The following is a 12,904-nucleotide window of genomic DNA, read 5'->3' as shown; positions in this document are numbered from 1 at the left end:
TACAATAAAGCTGAAGGATATAAAATCAACACACAGAAATCCCTTGCATTCCTATACACTAAGAATGAGAAAACAGAAAGAGAAATTACGGAAACAATTCCATTCACCATTGCAACAAAAAGAATAAAATACTTAGGAATAAATCTACCTAAGAAAACAAAAGACCTATATACAGAAAACTATAAAACACTGAGGAAAGAAATCAACGATGACACAATTAGATGGAGAAATACACCATGTTCATGGATCAGAAGAATCAATATAGTGAAAATGAGTATACTACCCAAAGCAATCTATAGATTCAATGCAATCCCTATCAAGCTACCAACAGTATTTTTCACAGAACTAGAACAAATAATTTCACAGTTTGTATGGAAATACAAAAAACCTCAAATAGCCAAAGCAATCTTGAGAAACAAGAATGGAACTGGAGAAATCAACCTGCTTGACTTCAGGCTATACTACAAAGCCACAGTCATCAAGACAGTATGGTACTGGCACAAAGACAGAAATATAGATCAATGGAACAAAATAGAAAGCCCAGAGACAAATCCACGCACCTATGGACACCTTATCTTTGACAAAGGAGGCAAGAATATACAATGAAGAAAAGACAATCTCTTTAACAAGTGTTGCTGGGAGAACTTGTCAACCACTTGTAAAAGAATGAAACTAGAACTCTTTCTAACATCATAAACAGAAATAAACTCAAAATGGATTAAAGATCTAAATGTAAGACCAGAAACTATAAACCTCCTAAAGGAAAACATAGGCAAAACACTCTTTGACATAAATCATAGCAGGATCCTCTATGACCCACCTCCCAGAGTAATGGAAATAAAAGCAAAAATGAACAAATGGGACTTAATTAAACTTAAAAGCTTTTGCAGAACAAAGGAGAAAGGTGCAAAGCAAGGTGAAAAGACAGCCTTCAGAATGGGAGAAAATAATAGCAAATGAAGCAACTGACAATTAATTTCAAAAATATACAAGCAGCTCCTGCAGTTCAATTCCAGAAAAATAAACGACCCAATCAAAAAATGGGCCAAAGAACTAAACAGACATTTCTCCAAAGAAGACATACAGATAGCTAACAAACACATGAAAAGATGCTCAACATCACTCATTATTAGAGAAATGCAAATCAAAATCACAATGAGGTACTATCTCATGCCAGTCAGAATGGCTGCTATCAAAGAGTCTACAAACAAATGCTGGAGAGGGTGCAGAGAAAAAAGAACCCTCTTACACTGTTGATGGGAATGCAAACTAGTACAGCCACTATGGAGAACAGTGGCACAATTCCTTAAAAAATGAAATAGAAGTACCATACTACTCAGCAACCCCACTGCTGGGTATACACACCAAGGAAACCAGAACTGAAAGAGACACATGTACCCCAATGTTCATCGCAGCACTGTTTATAATAGCCAGGACATGGAAGCAACCTAGATGTCCATTGGCAGAAGAATGGATAAGAAAGCTGTGCTACATATACACAGTGGAATATTGCTCAGCTATTAAAAAGAATGCATTTGAATCACTTCTAATGAGGTGGATGAAACTGGAGCCTATTATACAGAGTGAAGTAAGCCAGAAAGAAAAAACACCAATACAATATATTAATGCATATATATGGAATTTAGAAAGATGGCAAAGATGACCCTATATGCGAGACAGCAAAAGGGACACAGATGTAAAGAACAGACTTTTGGACTCAATGGGAAAAGGCGAGGGTGGGATGATTTGAGAGAATAGCATTAAAATATGTATATTATCATAAGTGAAACAGATCGCCAGTCCAGGTTTGATGCATGAGACAGGGTGCCCAGGGTTGGTGCACTGGGATGACCCTGAGGGATGGGATGGGGAGGGAGGTGGGAGAGGGGTTCAGGATGGGGAACACATGTACACCCATGGCTGATTCATGTGAATGCACAGCAAAAACCACCACAATATTGTAAAGTAATTAGCCTCCAATTAAAATAAATCAATTAATTAAAAAAAATAACAAATGGATAACCAACAAGGACCTACTGTCTAGCACAGGAAACTCTGCTCAATCTTATGTGGCAGCCTGGATGGGAGGGGAGTTTGGGGGAGAATGGATGCATGAATATGCATGGCTGAGTCACTTAGCTGCTTACCTGACGCTATCACAACATTGTTAATCAGCTATACTCCAATACAAAATAAGAAGTCTTTTAAAAATGAAAAAGAGACTACTTTCCCATCTGCTCCTGGTGCAGCCCCCTCCCCCAAGTACAGAGTGGCAACATGAGTAGCCTCCCTCTCTGGTCTTAAGGCAACCCAGAAGTAAAAGTCCCAGAGGAACTTGAGAAGAAGGAAACAGTTGACCTTTTCTAGACTAGCTCCCTGAGGCCCTGCCCCCTTCCTTCACAATGAACCACAGGAAGAACTTAATTTATATCCCAGGACTCTTAGTCTATCGGTCTTTTTAAGGAAAGAGTCCTGTCCAAGCCCCACCCTCCCCAGCCTACACTAGCTCATAGCCACTGATCTGTTCTAACTCCAGGGTCTGACTGATGAATTACTTCACAGTCCCCAAAATGCATGGAGGATCTCCTCACAGACCCCAAGTGAGAGTCACAGACAGACTGAATACATTCAAGACGAGGAAGAAAATGGAAATATTACTGGGGTGGGGACTTATAGTAACAAGGAGAGGCTGTGAGGTCGTTCTCATCTTCAGGTGTGCCCAGGACGTAAGGAATGGCGCTGGTATTAGAATCTCATTTCAAACACGCAAAATATATCAGGGCAGGGATGCCAGAGTCTTCTGACCACTTTTTAAGAAAATATTTATGTATTTATCCGGCTGCATCGTGCCCCACCACCACCCCCCACCCCAGGATATTCATGAGTCACGCAGAATTTTTTGTTGCACTGCACAGTCATGGTTCCCCAACCAGGGATCAAACCCACAGCCCCTGCATTGCAAGGCAGATTCTTACCCACTGGACCACCAGCAAAGTCCCTCTGTCCACTTATACTTGCATATCTTCACATGCAGTTGGCATATTATCATCGTTTTGCACATTTTTTCTACTTTCATGGGGGCTAGAATTTCCCAGGTGGCTCAGTGGTCCACCTGCAAATGCAGGAGATGCAGGAGACATGGAATCAACACCTGGGTTGGGAAGATCCTCTTGGGGAGGAAATGGCAACTCACTCCAGTATTCTTGTCTGGGAAATCCCATGGACAGAGGAGCCTCGTAGGCTACAGTCCATGGGGTCACAAAGAGTCAGACACAATCAAGCACACACAGAGAATCTCAAACCCACGGTTAGCTGACCCCTGCCCCTCACACAATGCAAAAACAAGTGCATTACGTTGTGTGTGACACAGACTTGAGATCATATATGTCCTCCAAGGAACTGGGCCCAGAAGAAGGCATCCGCTCTTCCATTCCTTCCTGTAGTTTCTCCTGTGATGGAGGCCTCAGGACGATGAAGGCCAGAGGCTGTGCAGGGAAGGGCGAAACTAGAGCCAGACTGGAGCCTCAAGCAGCAGGTTTCCAGGGACTAGAGGACTGATTCTTGAAGTGGGGAGCCACGGTGCTTGAGAACCACAGTCGCCACTGACCACCATCATCGCCTGAGAAAAATGCCTTTTTCTTCTGTTTGAGGGTCTTTCTCTCTGGACAACGTTGAAGAGCATGGGGGCTGCTGGTTTTCCTGGGGCTTCCCCCTGGAGCTCCTCAGAGTCCTGTTGACCCAAAGGACAGCACCGAGCATGCCCAGGAACAGGGGCACCTTCAGGAAGACCAGGAGCAGGAAGTGGACGCTGCCCAGCGGGGGCCTGTGGGGGACACAGGGACAGGAAGTGAGATGCCCCCAAGCCCTCTCCTCCCAGCTCTCCTGGAGCCTGGGTTCCAATAACCTACATGAGGGCCAGCCTGGGACCCCAGGATACAACGACCTTCACACCCCAGACTCTCCTTCTTCACGTCTCCCTGTTCTGACCCTTGCTGCTCTACTGGGCAGGAAAGGACCAGTGTCCTCATCAGAAGGAGAAGAGCTTAGAACATAGACACACACAAAGGGGAAACCACGAGATGCACAGCGAGGAAGACGGCTGTCTACACAGCCAAGGAGGGAGCCCTTGGGAGAAAGGAGATACGCTGACACCTTGACCGCAGACCCTGGCCTCCAGAGTTGTGAAAAATGAACATTGTCTAAGCTGCCTGGCTTGTGTTACTTTGCCATGCCAGCCAAGCTAACACAAGAATCATCCCTTATTCTTCACCTTCACAGAAATTTGTCAAATGAAGTCAGCAATCAATCACTTAACTCTGTTTGGTACGTAGATTATGTGATATAAGTACCTGGAAGGCAGAGAGCTGGATATTTGGATAATCCTCATATCCCCTCATATTTCTAAAACAGGGATGGGCAGGCTTCCCTGGTGGTCCAGTGATAGGGGTCACGGGTCGGATCCCTGTTCTGGGAAGATCCCACATGCTGCAGAGCATCTAAGCCCGTGTGCTACATCTTCTGAAGCCCATGCACCCCAGAGCCCACGCTCCATAAGAAGAGAAGCCACTGCAAAGAGAAGTCCACCAACCACAACTAGAGAGAGCCTGCATTCAGTGATGAAGACCCAGAGCAGCCAAAAATAAATAAATGAATTAATTGGAAAAACAGGAATAGGTAAGAACGGGTGCTCAATGCTTAATTTTTGGATAAATGAGTGGATCAGCCATCTCATGTGTATCAAAGGCCCTGCCTGATACTTAACGGGTGCCTTTGATCCATTCAATGAAGATATTCCTTAGTGATCCTTAGTGATTCCTTATTCACAGCAGTTTGGTAGAAAGAAACTTTCCAAACACAGAGCAAAAGTGACAGGGGAAGGCAAGTGTTCCTGGAGGAAGAAGGTGGGGGTGGCCCACAGATATTCTGTGTGAAGGCCCAGCAATAGGAAGTAGGGCAGATCTAGAAGCAGAGAGGGCCAGGGAGAGAGAAGGAGGAAGTGAAAGGGATCTCACAGCATACAGAAACCCCTTTGGCTGCAATGGCTGGGGCAGGGCACTAAGGAGCATGGGTGAGACCCAGTTTGTTCCTCTGTAAATGGGGAACGTGCCTATCTGTCCATTTCTTCTCATGAATGGTGTAGGCAGGGGTGAAGAATTAACAGGATAATGACAGGAAAGCCTCTGTGAGCTGCCAGGAGATATGAGTGTCACTGCTGTTGCCATAGCAGAAGTTAGGGAAAACAGCACTTATCAGGCCTTTCCTGCTCTCCCAGAATCTGGACCAGGAGACTCGCTGAGGCCCACACATACCAGCCATGCCATCCACACTGGCTGCCATCCCAACCGAGTCCCAGACTCAGAGTCTCCATCTCTGAGCTCCGCAGGAGATGCTCCTTGTCTGTGTCCCCGGAGCCCTGCACAGTGCAGGCCATGCAGAAGTTCACTCCATAAAAATGGGACAGATGAATGTTGGAAGCAACACGCCTGCAAAAGGCACTGAGCCCAGGACAAAGGGTCTGGGGACTCCAAGGACACTTGCAGCCCAGGAGCAAGTGGGAAGAGAGCCCTGAGTCCTTGCCCTCTTGACAGAGTCTGAGAGTTGGGAGACAAGCTCTGGCCAGACTCTAAAGGGTGCCCCCACTGGAGGGCTGGGCCACAGGGAACAGTAGCAACAGGGCTGGATGACCTGCTGTCGGAGCGGGGTTTGGTCACAGTCGGGGACCAGAAGGGCCACAACTAGAAAACGCCCGTGCACAGCCATGAAGACGGAGCATATCCAAAAAACTAAAACACTTAAAAAATAAAAATGGGGATGGGCAGGAGTGGGTACGCAGTGCTTATCTGTTGGTTAAATGAGACAATCAGATATCTCATGCAGATCAAAAGCCCTAACTGATACTTACAGTTGCCCTTGATTCTCTTCTGGGGCAACTGGTGCTGTGAACATGTTGGCATTGGAGGTGGCGCGGGTGGAGATCGACACTGCTTCTGTAGGTGCTGCAAGACGTACAGACCAGGTAACACAGCACTCTGCCTGCTCACCCTCCCGCCACCCTAAACATGGCTCTGAGTCTGTCAGATGGGGATTTGGGAAGCATGGGCCTCCCTATCCTGAGTGTCTGGAGCAGTGCCAAGGGAGGCGCTGAGAGCCTGGACTGCTCATATGGCTTCCAGGAGACTCAGAGCCTCAGAGGCAGTGGGGCTGACACAGGTCCGGAGGTTAGAGGGGCCCAGGGTGGTCTCAGGCCAAGGGCAGCTGGAGGGAGTGGGATTCAAATGCTCCAGCTGCTTGTGATGGGGCCACAGCTAGTGCCTCCCCCATCTACTTATCCACAAGGACAGGAGTAGAATGGGGGCTACCAGACAGCTGACACAGCCAAGATCTGCAACTTCAAAGGCCAGGACCAGCCCTGAGCAAAATCCCGAGGCTCAGGAAGAGCCTGCACTTGGAGGACGTTATTAAGCTCCGGAGATGGGGAGAGTCCCTCTCAGGAGTGTTGTCAGGACTGACTGAGATGAACCTGGTCTGCTTTGCAAGTATAATGAGCCTCACAGGCTCAAGGTGTATGTGTAGGGAGCTATTGACTGGGTGCCCACCCCTCTCTGCCAGAGGAGCCCCGTGAGCTGGTGTCGCCCGGTCTGAGGGTCAGCAGAAGCAGAGCCTAACAGACAAAATCGGTCAAACCAAGGTGCCTCTGTTAACATGCCCAGGAGTGCTTGCCTTCTAGATGGATTGAGGAAGAGTGTCATTCAATGCAAAGGTATAAATGGCTCATGATGGGGTTTCATGCATCAGAAATGCAGCCTTCTGACTGTGGAGCCCTGTCCAGACCCCAACATTAAGCACAGCATCCCCCACTGGGCTGGGACTTCCCCCTGAGATGGAGTATGGAACACACGGTGGGCATGGCAGCTCTGAAGACCCAACCCTGAATTCCAGCAAGAGCAAGAACACCCCCAGGGGAGCAGGGGTCCCAGGAAAGCACTGGCAGGAATCAGGGTCTCCAGGTCCCACAGAGGAGGGTCCCTTGGCCCACAGACTGACACGGGGACCACCACCTTCATCCTCTTGGGAGCAGACTCGGGCACTGACTGTGCGCAGGGAAACAGGCTGCTGGGAAAGCCTGATCCCACCCGGAGGTGGCCCTGGAGCCAGGAGAGGGTCGAGGGGAAGCCCGGCCCCTCCCAGCCCAGGTGGTCAGCGGGGGCTCCGTGAGCCCTCAGGACTCCCCCACCCCTGGGACATTCCCTCTGAGGGACAGCTGGGTCCCTGGACAGAGCAGGCCCTGAAGAGACACGTCCACACACACACATAGTCTTACCTGGGTCAATGGTCACATCAACGTCGTCCCCCAGGTCAGCTCCAGCTCTCTCAATCCCACACCAGTAAGTGTCTGAATCGTCTACCCTGAGCTTCTCCATGGTCACAGTGAACGAGCGGTCTTTCCAGTTGTCCTTGATGGACATGCGGCCCTTCTTCACCTCCTTCTCTGATTCATGGATCGTTTTAACAACGAACCGGCAGCTGCTCCAGTCAGCCCCCCGGCACCACCACTTCACAAAGGGCTCATACCCAGGGTCGTATCGACACCGCACGGTCAGTGAGCCCTGCTCCACACCTCTCACTGCTCTGGGACCCAAGACGGCAGATGAGCCTGGAAACACAAATCCATGTACCTGTCACCTCCCGTCCTGGGGGCAGGGCCACAGGCTCCTGCATTGTGAATAGTTCAACCAGACCCAAGGGCCCCCTGAGCTGAGTAACAGTCAAGGAAGGGATACACCTTCCACAAGACGGACCTTTTGCCCTTCAAAATTCTAGCCAAAGCCACCAGGAAAATCCCATAAAAGCACAACTGCAGATCTCGAAGAAACCAAAACACTGACACAGAGCAAGAGCAGTTTCCTGTAATTATCCCCCCTTCCCCTGTCTGCGGCCAGTAAGTCTTTCCATTCTAGTCATGTCCATTTGCAGCCATCCCTGTGTTACTCTGCTCTGATGGGGAGGAAAGACCAGAGGACCCGTTTCCACAGAAGATGACTCTGCACTGACAACCTCAGGAGGTCCAGCTGAAACGCCCCCTTAACATGTCTGTGGGGAGGCTGTTCCTACTGGTTATGATGTAGTAAACCGGTAAGACGTAGTAAATTGGGTATGGTGTAGTAAATGTACTGGCAGGGGCCTCCTTGAAGCTGACCAAAACAGTGGTTACTACTGGGGCTCCATGTGCTATGGACTCCATACAGGACAGATCCCATTATGTCCACTGAATTGTAAATTCCACTCCCAAATTCCTGGGAGAAGTGCTTTTGTAAGATAAGAGCGAGGACAGGACAGCACTCACCTGCTCATTATCTTCAGTCTAGGTCCGTCTAGTCAAGGCTGTGGTTTTGCCACTAGTCGTGTATGGATGTGAGAGTTGGACTATAAAGAAAGTTCAGTGCTGAAAAGTTGATACTTTTGAACTGTGGTGCTGAAGAAGACTCTTGAGAGTCCCTTGGACTGCAAGGAGATCCAACCATTCCATCCTAAAAGAAGTCAGCCTGAATATTCATTGGAAGGACTGATGCTGAAGCTGAAACTCCAATATTTTGGCCACCTGATGTGAAGTACTGACTCATTGGAAAAGACCCTGATGCTGGGAAAGATTGAAAGTGGGAGGAGAATGGGATGACAGAGGATGAGATGGTTGGATGGCATCACTGACTCAATGGACCCGAGTTTGAGTAAACTCCAGGAGTTGGTGATGGACAGGGAGGCCTGGCGTGTTGCAGTCCATGAGGTCACAACAAATCGGACAGGACTGAGAGACTGAACTGAACTGAAACTTGCATAAAGGCACTCAGAGCCTTGGAAATCACTTCAATCAGACCTCCATTAAAAATTGTTTAAATTTACTGAAGTCAATGCAAACCTGGAGCTTCCCAGTGGCTCAGGGGTAAAGAATCTGCCTGCAATTCAGGAGCCGCAGGAGACAAGTTCCATCCCTGGGTCGGAAAGATCCCCCAGAGGAGGGCTTGGAAACCCACTCCAGTATTCTTGCCTGGAGAATCCAAGGGACAGAGGAGGCTGGCAGATACGGTCTATGGAGTCACGAAGAGTCGGACACGACTTAGCAACAGCATGCATGCATGCAAATGCAAACGCATTCATAGAAACTCTGACCACTTCTTTACAGTCAATAAGCATTCAGCGCGATTGTTCAGCATGAGTCTGAGATGCAACCAGAAGTACGTGGAACACGATCTAACAACTTCAAACAACACGTTTTTTGAAAACACATAGAGACCAGTTACAAAAATTGATCATTAGAGAGACTGCCGCAAAATAGGTGACTGAAATTTTCCAAGGACTGAAGTCATTGAGAATGTTCTCTGAATATAATTCAACTAAGCTAGAAATTAATAATAAAACAGAAGTTAACATTTCCACATGCTCAGAAAATGTCTAAAGAGCAAAATAAAATGGAAGTGTTATCGCTAAGTCGAGTCTGACACTTTGCCACCCCGTGGTCTGTCATGGAATTCTCTAGGCAAGAATATTGGAGTAGGTTGCCATTCCTTTCTCCAGGGGATCTTCCTGTCCCAAGGGTTGAACCAGGATATCCTGCCTTACAGGTGAATGTTTTACCATCTGAGCTACCGGGGGTGCCCCAAATCAACAAAACAGTGAGGAAAAAAATCACAATAAAAACTTTATGGACTTCCCCGATGGTGCAATGCAGGGGCACGGGTTCCACCCCGGTCCAGGGAGATTCCCCATTCCACGGGTGGGGCCGGCAACTCCACTCCTGCACCATGGCCGTGGAGCCTGCACCCCTGGAGTCTGTGCTCTGGGACCAGAGAAGCCTCTGCTATGAGAAGCCAGCGCTCCGCACCTGGAGGAAGAGCTGAGCACCCCCACGACCCAGTGCAGCCAGAAATGAAGCTTTAACAAGCTCTTCAGGAGTGGGTTCCTTCATTACCCCCATTTTCATTCATTCATCTGTGTGTCTAGAATGGCCGAGGTTGGAAAACACTGTCCTATTTTGGGGGGACACTTTGGTTTGGTTTGGTTTCTTGTTTCCCAGCACCTAGAAGCTGTGAGGTGATTGTAAACGTGACATTTGATTAACAAATAAGCATCTGGATGAACGAATGGACCCTGCCATGTTCCCCCAGGACAGACCCTCAGGATCTCCTGCCTCAGTCACTCCAGGGTCTGAAGCCCCTCCGCCCCACTCACCTGGGATGACAAGAAGAAACAGAGCCGGGAGCAGACACGTGATCCTGCCTCCCATCCTCAGAGCTAACAAGCTCTCAGTCCCTTCAAGGAACCGGAGCCAAGGTCAGAAGTAGACACGCCAGACCTCCCTCAAGCCTCCAGAGGTCCCCTGAATCTCCTCTGCACTTGTCTCTGGCTCACTTCCCACTGTCAGCACCCACTTCTGCATTTTACAGATTAGGAGAAAGGGGTGTCACTCGTTCAGAGGATGAACTGCAGCACGTGATGAGAGCTGTGTCCAGACCTCTGTGCCTCTGGGGAGAACAAGTGTTCCGGGTCCAGGCGGGTGTGCCCACGAGGAGCCGAGACATCACTGCTGGGGGGAGAGGGCAGAGCTGGTGGTGGGTGAGGAGAGAGGAGCCCCAGAGCAGGGGATTGGAGGCAGGAATGGACTCAAATGGGTCTGCACTTGGGGAGAAGGCGGAGCTCAGGGCTCAGGTGCAGCCTCGCTGCAGAAACAGCCCCACCCTCCCCTCCCTGCAGGCAGCACCCCCACCTGCATCTCAGACCACCTTCCTGCCCTGAGTCTGACCCCTGCCCCTCCCTGGGGTCAGCTTCCTTTGAGGTCCTGAGTCACTGCAGAGCAGAGGCCGCCCTGGGGCAGGATCAGAAAGGAGAAGCCCCTTTTCCTTTCACACATTCTGTCCAGAGGCTTCCTCTCCCACGTCGGCAAGCGCCCCGGCTCCTGGCTGCTGGTCACCGCCCTGCACAGGCGCTACTTATCTTCCATCTCCTGGGTGATCCTCCCCACTGCCCTCGGGGCCCTGTGTCCCCTGCTCCCTCTCCCCCTCCTCTCTGGACTGATTCTTTGTCTCTCCTTCTCTCTGTCATATTTTAGGAGGCAAGTTTCTCTGAGCCTCTGACCCCTTCTTTCTCACTCTGTCCTGGCCAGTTCTGTTTATTTCATGTAATGTGTGGCTTTTTGGCTTCTGTGCTGCTAAGAGCTACCCAGAGGTGAACAGGCCCAGCTCCCCAGGTATGGAAAGTGTGCTGAGTGCCCCCATGCTGTGTGTACGTGTGTGTGTGTGTGTGTGTGTATGCGTGTGTGTGTAAGCCCCAGGTAGAAAGACCCCTCCTCAGTCATCATGAGATTCCACCACTGGGATCTGTGTCTTGAGATCCACTCCCAGGCACGCCCTCTGGTCGTGACGAAAGGAACTCATTTTCTTCTTCCCTGGTAGCCCCGCACTCCCCGGGGCCATGCCCACACTCAACTTCAACCATTGATCTGAGGTTGGGAGGTGGGGCGGATTGTGGGGGCAGGAGCATGTCCCGGCTCCCTCTCAAACACCCACATGTGCTGCAAGGGAGCGACTGTCTTCTAACGGGTGTTCAGGCCTCTTTTGCCCAACCTGAGGGTTCAGGGCACCTGGGCAGGTGGTGAGGAGCTCAAGTGCCCTGGTCTCAGGGCCTCAGTTTCCCTCCAGGAAATTGTGTTCTGAATCACTGGATGTGGCTAAAGATTTAACCCTGGCTGAAATCCCACTTCTCTTAAAAGTAGGTCTCAGCCATTTCTCCAAAGGAGACATCCAGGGTCTATGTAGGCACATGAGAAGATGCTCAGCATCACTAATTAGTAGAGAAATGCAAATAAACACTTCAATGAGATATCACCTCAGACTGGTCAGAGTGGACATCATTAGAAAGTCTACATTTAACAAATGCTGGAGAGAGAGTGGAGAAAAGGGGAACCGTCCTACCCTGTTAGTGAGAATATAAGTTAGTGCAGTGACTATGGAAACTGTGTGGAGGTTCCTCAAAAACTAAAAACAGAATTACGATATGATCCAGCACACCTACGCCTGGACAAAACTGTTTCAAAAAGATGCATGCCCCGCCACGTCCATAGCAGCACTATTCACAATAGCCGAGACATGGAAACAAGCTAAATGTCCGTGAACAGATGATGGATGAGGAAGAGGTGGCGTGTGTACATCCACATACATAGACACACACTGGAATACTGCTCAGCCTTTAAAAAGAATGAATAATGCCACTTTCTGGAGAAGAGAATGGCAACCCACTCTAGTATTCTTGCCTGGAGAGTCCTATGGACAAAAGAACCTCGTGGGCTACAGTCCATGGGGTCGCAAGACTCAGACACGACTGACTGTTTTCATCCACATGGAGGTAACTAGAGATTATCCTACCAAGTGCAGTAACTCAGAAAGTCAAAGACAAACATCATATGATATCACTTATATGTGGAATCGCAAATATGGCACAAATGAACATACCCACCAGACAGAAACAGACTCACAGATGTAAAGAACAGACTTGTCGTTGCCAAGGGGGAGGGAGGAGGGAAGGAAAAGGCTCCGAGTCTGGGGTTAGCAGACGTAAGCTGTTACATGTGGATGGATAAGCAGCAAGATCCTACTGTATAGCACAGGGAACTGTCTTCAATATCCTGTGATAAATCACAATGGAAACGAATATTTTTAAAAAGAACGTCTCCATGCATGTAACTGAGTCACTCTGCTGTACAGGAGAGGTCAGCACAACATTGTCAATCACCTACTTCAATTAAAGAAATAAAATAAAAACAGCCATTATAGAAACTGGGTCCTGACCTGATCTATACACGATTGTTTCTTCCGATAAAGAAACCAAGGTTCCCTTTAAATGCTAAGAAGAAGGT

At 49.0% G+C, this 12,904-nt stretch overlaps 1 protein-coding gene across 1 annotated transcript; it reads right to left on the bottom strand.

Moving 5' to 3' along the window:
- Nucleotides 1-2,808: 2,808 nt before the first annotated feature.
- LOC138415414 (CMRF35-like molecule 5) lies at nt 2,809-10,528 on the bottom strand. Its single transcript, XM_069543995.1, has 4 exons — nt 10,225-10,528; nt 7,322-7,654; nt 5,903-5,996; nt 2,809-3,823 (listed from the first exon to the last, which is right to left on the bottom strand). The coding sequence occupies exons 1-4, from the start codon at nt 10,277-10,279 to the stop codon at nt 3,613-3,615; spliced, it is 693 nt and encodes a 230-aa protein (XP_069400096.1). The 5' UTR covers nt 10,280-10,528; the 3' UTR covers nt 2,809-3,612.
- Between the last annotated feature and the right edge of the window lie 2,376 nt (nt 10,529-12,904).

Source organism: Ovis canadensis, chromosome 11, assembly GCF_042477335.2.
Source record: "Ovis canadensis isolate MfBH-ARS-UI-01 breed Bighorn chromosome 11, ARS-UI_OviCan_v2, whole genome shotgun sequence".
NCBI classification, from domain to species: Eukaryota; Metazoa; Chordata; class Mammalia; order Artiodactyla; family Bovidae; genus Ovis; species Ovis canadensis.
The sequence above is the reverse complement of the archived record's forward strand: the minus strand, read 5'-3'. Positions and strand labels throughout refer to the sequence as shown.

Coding starts and splice junctions, on each gene's coding strand:
- LOC138415414 (XM_069543995.1), bottom strand. CDS start 10,279: ATGGGAGGCAGGATCACGTGTCTGCTCCCGGCTCTGTTTCTTCTTGTC. Junction 7,655..10,224: donor GTTTCTTCTTGTCATCCCAG/GTGAGTGGGGCG, acceptor TTGTGTTTCCAG/GCTCATCTGCCGTCTTGGGT. Junction 5,997..7,321: donor TGATGTGACCATTGACCCAG/GTAAGACTATGT, acceptor TACGTCTTGCAG/CACCTACAGAAGCAGTGTCG.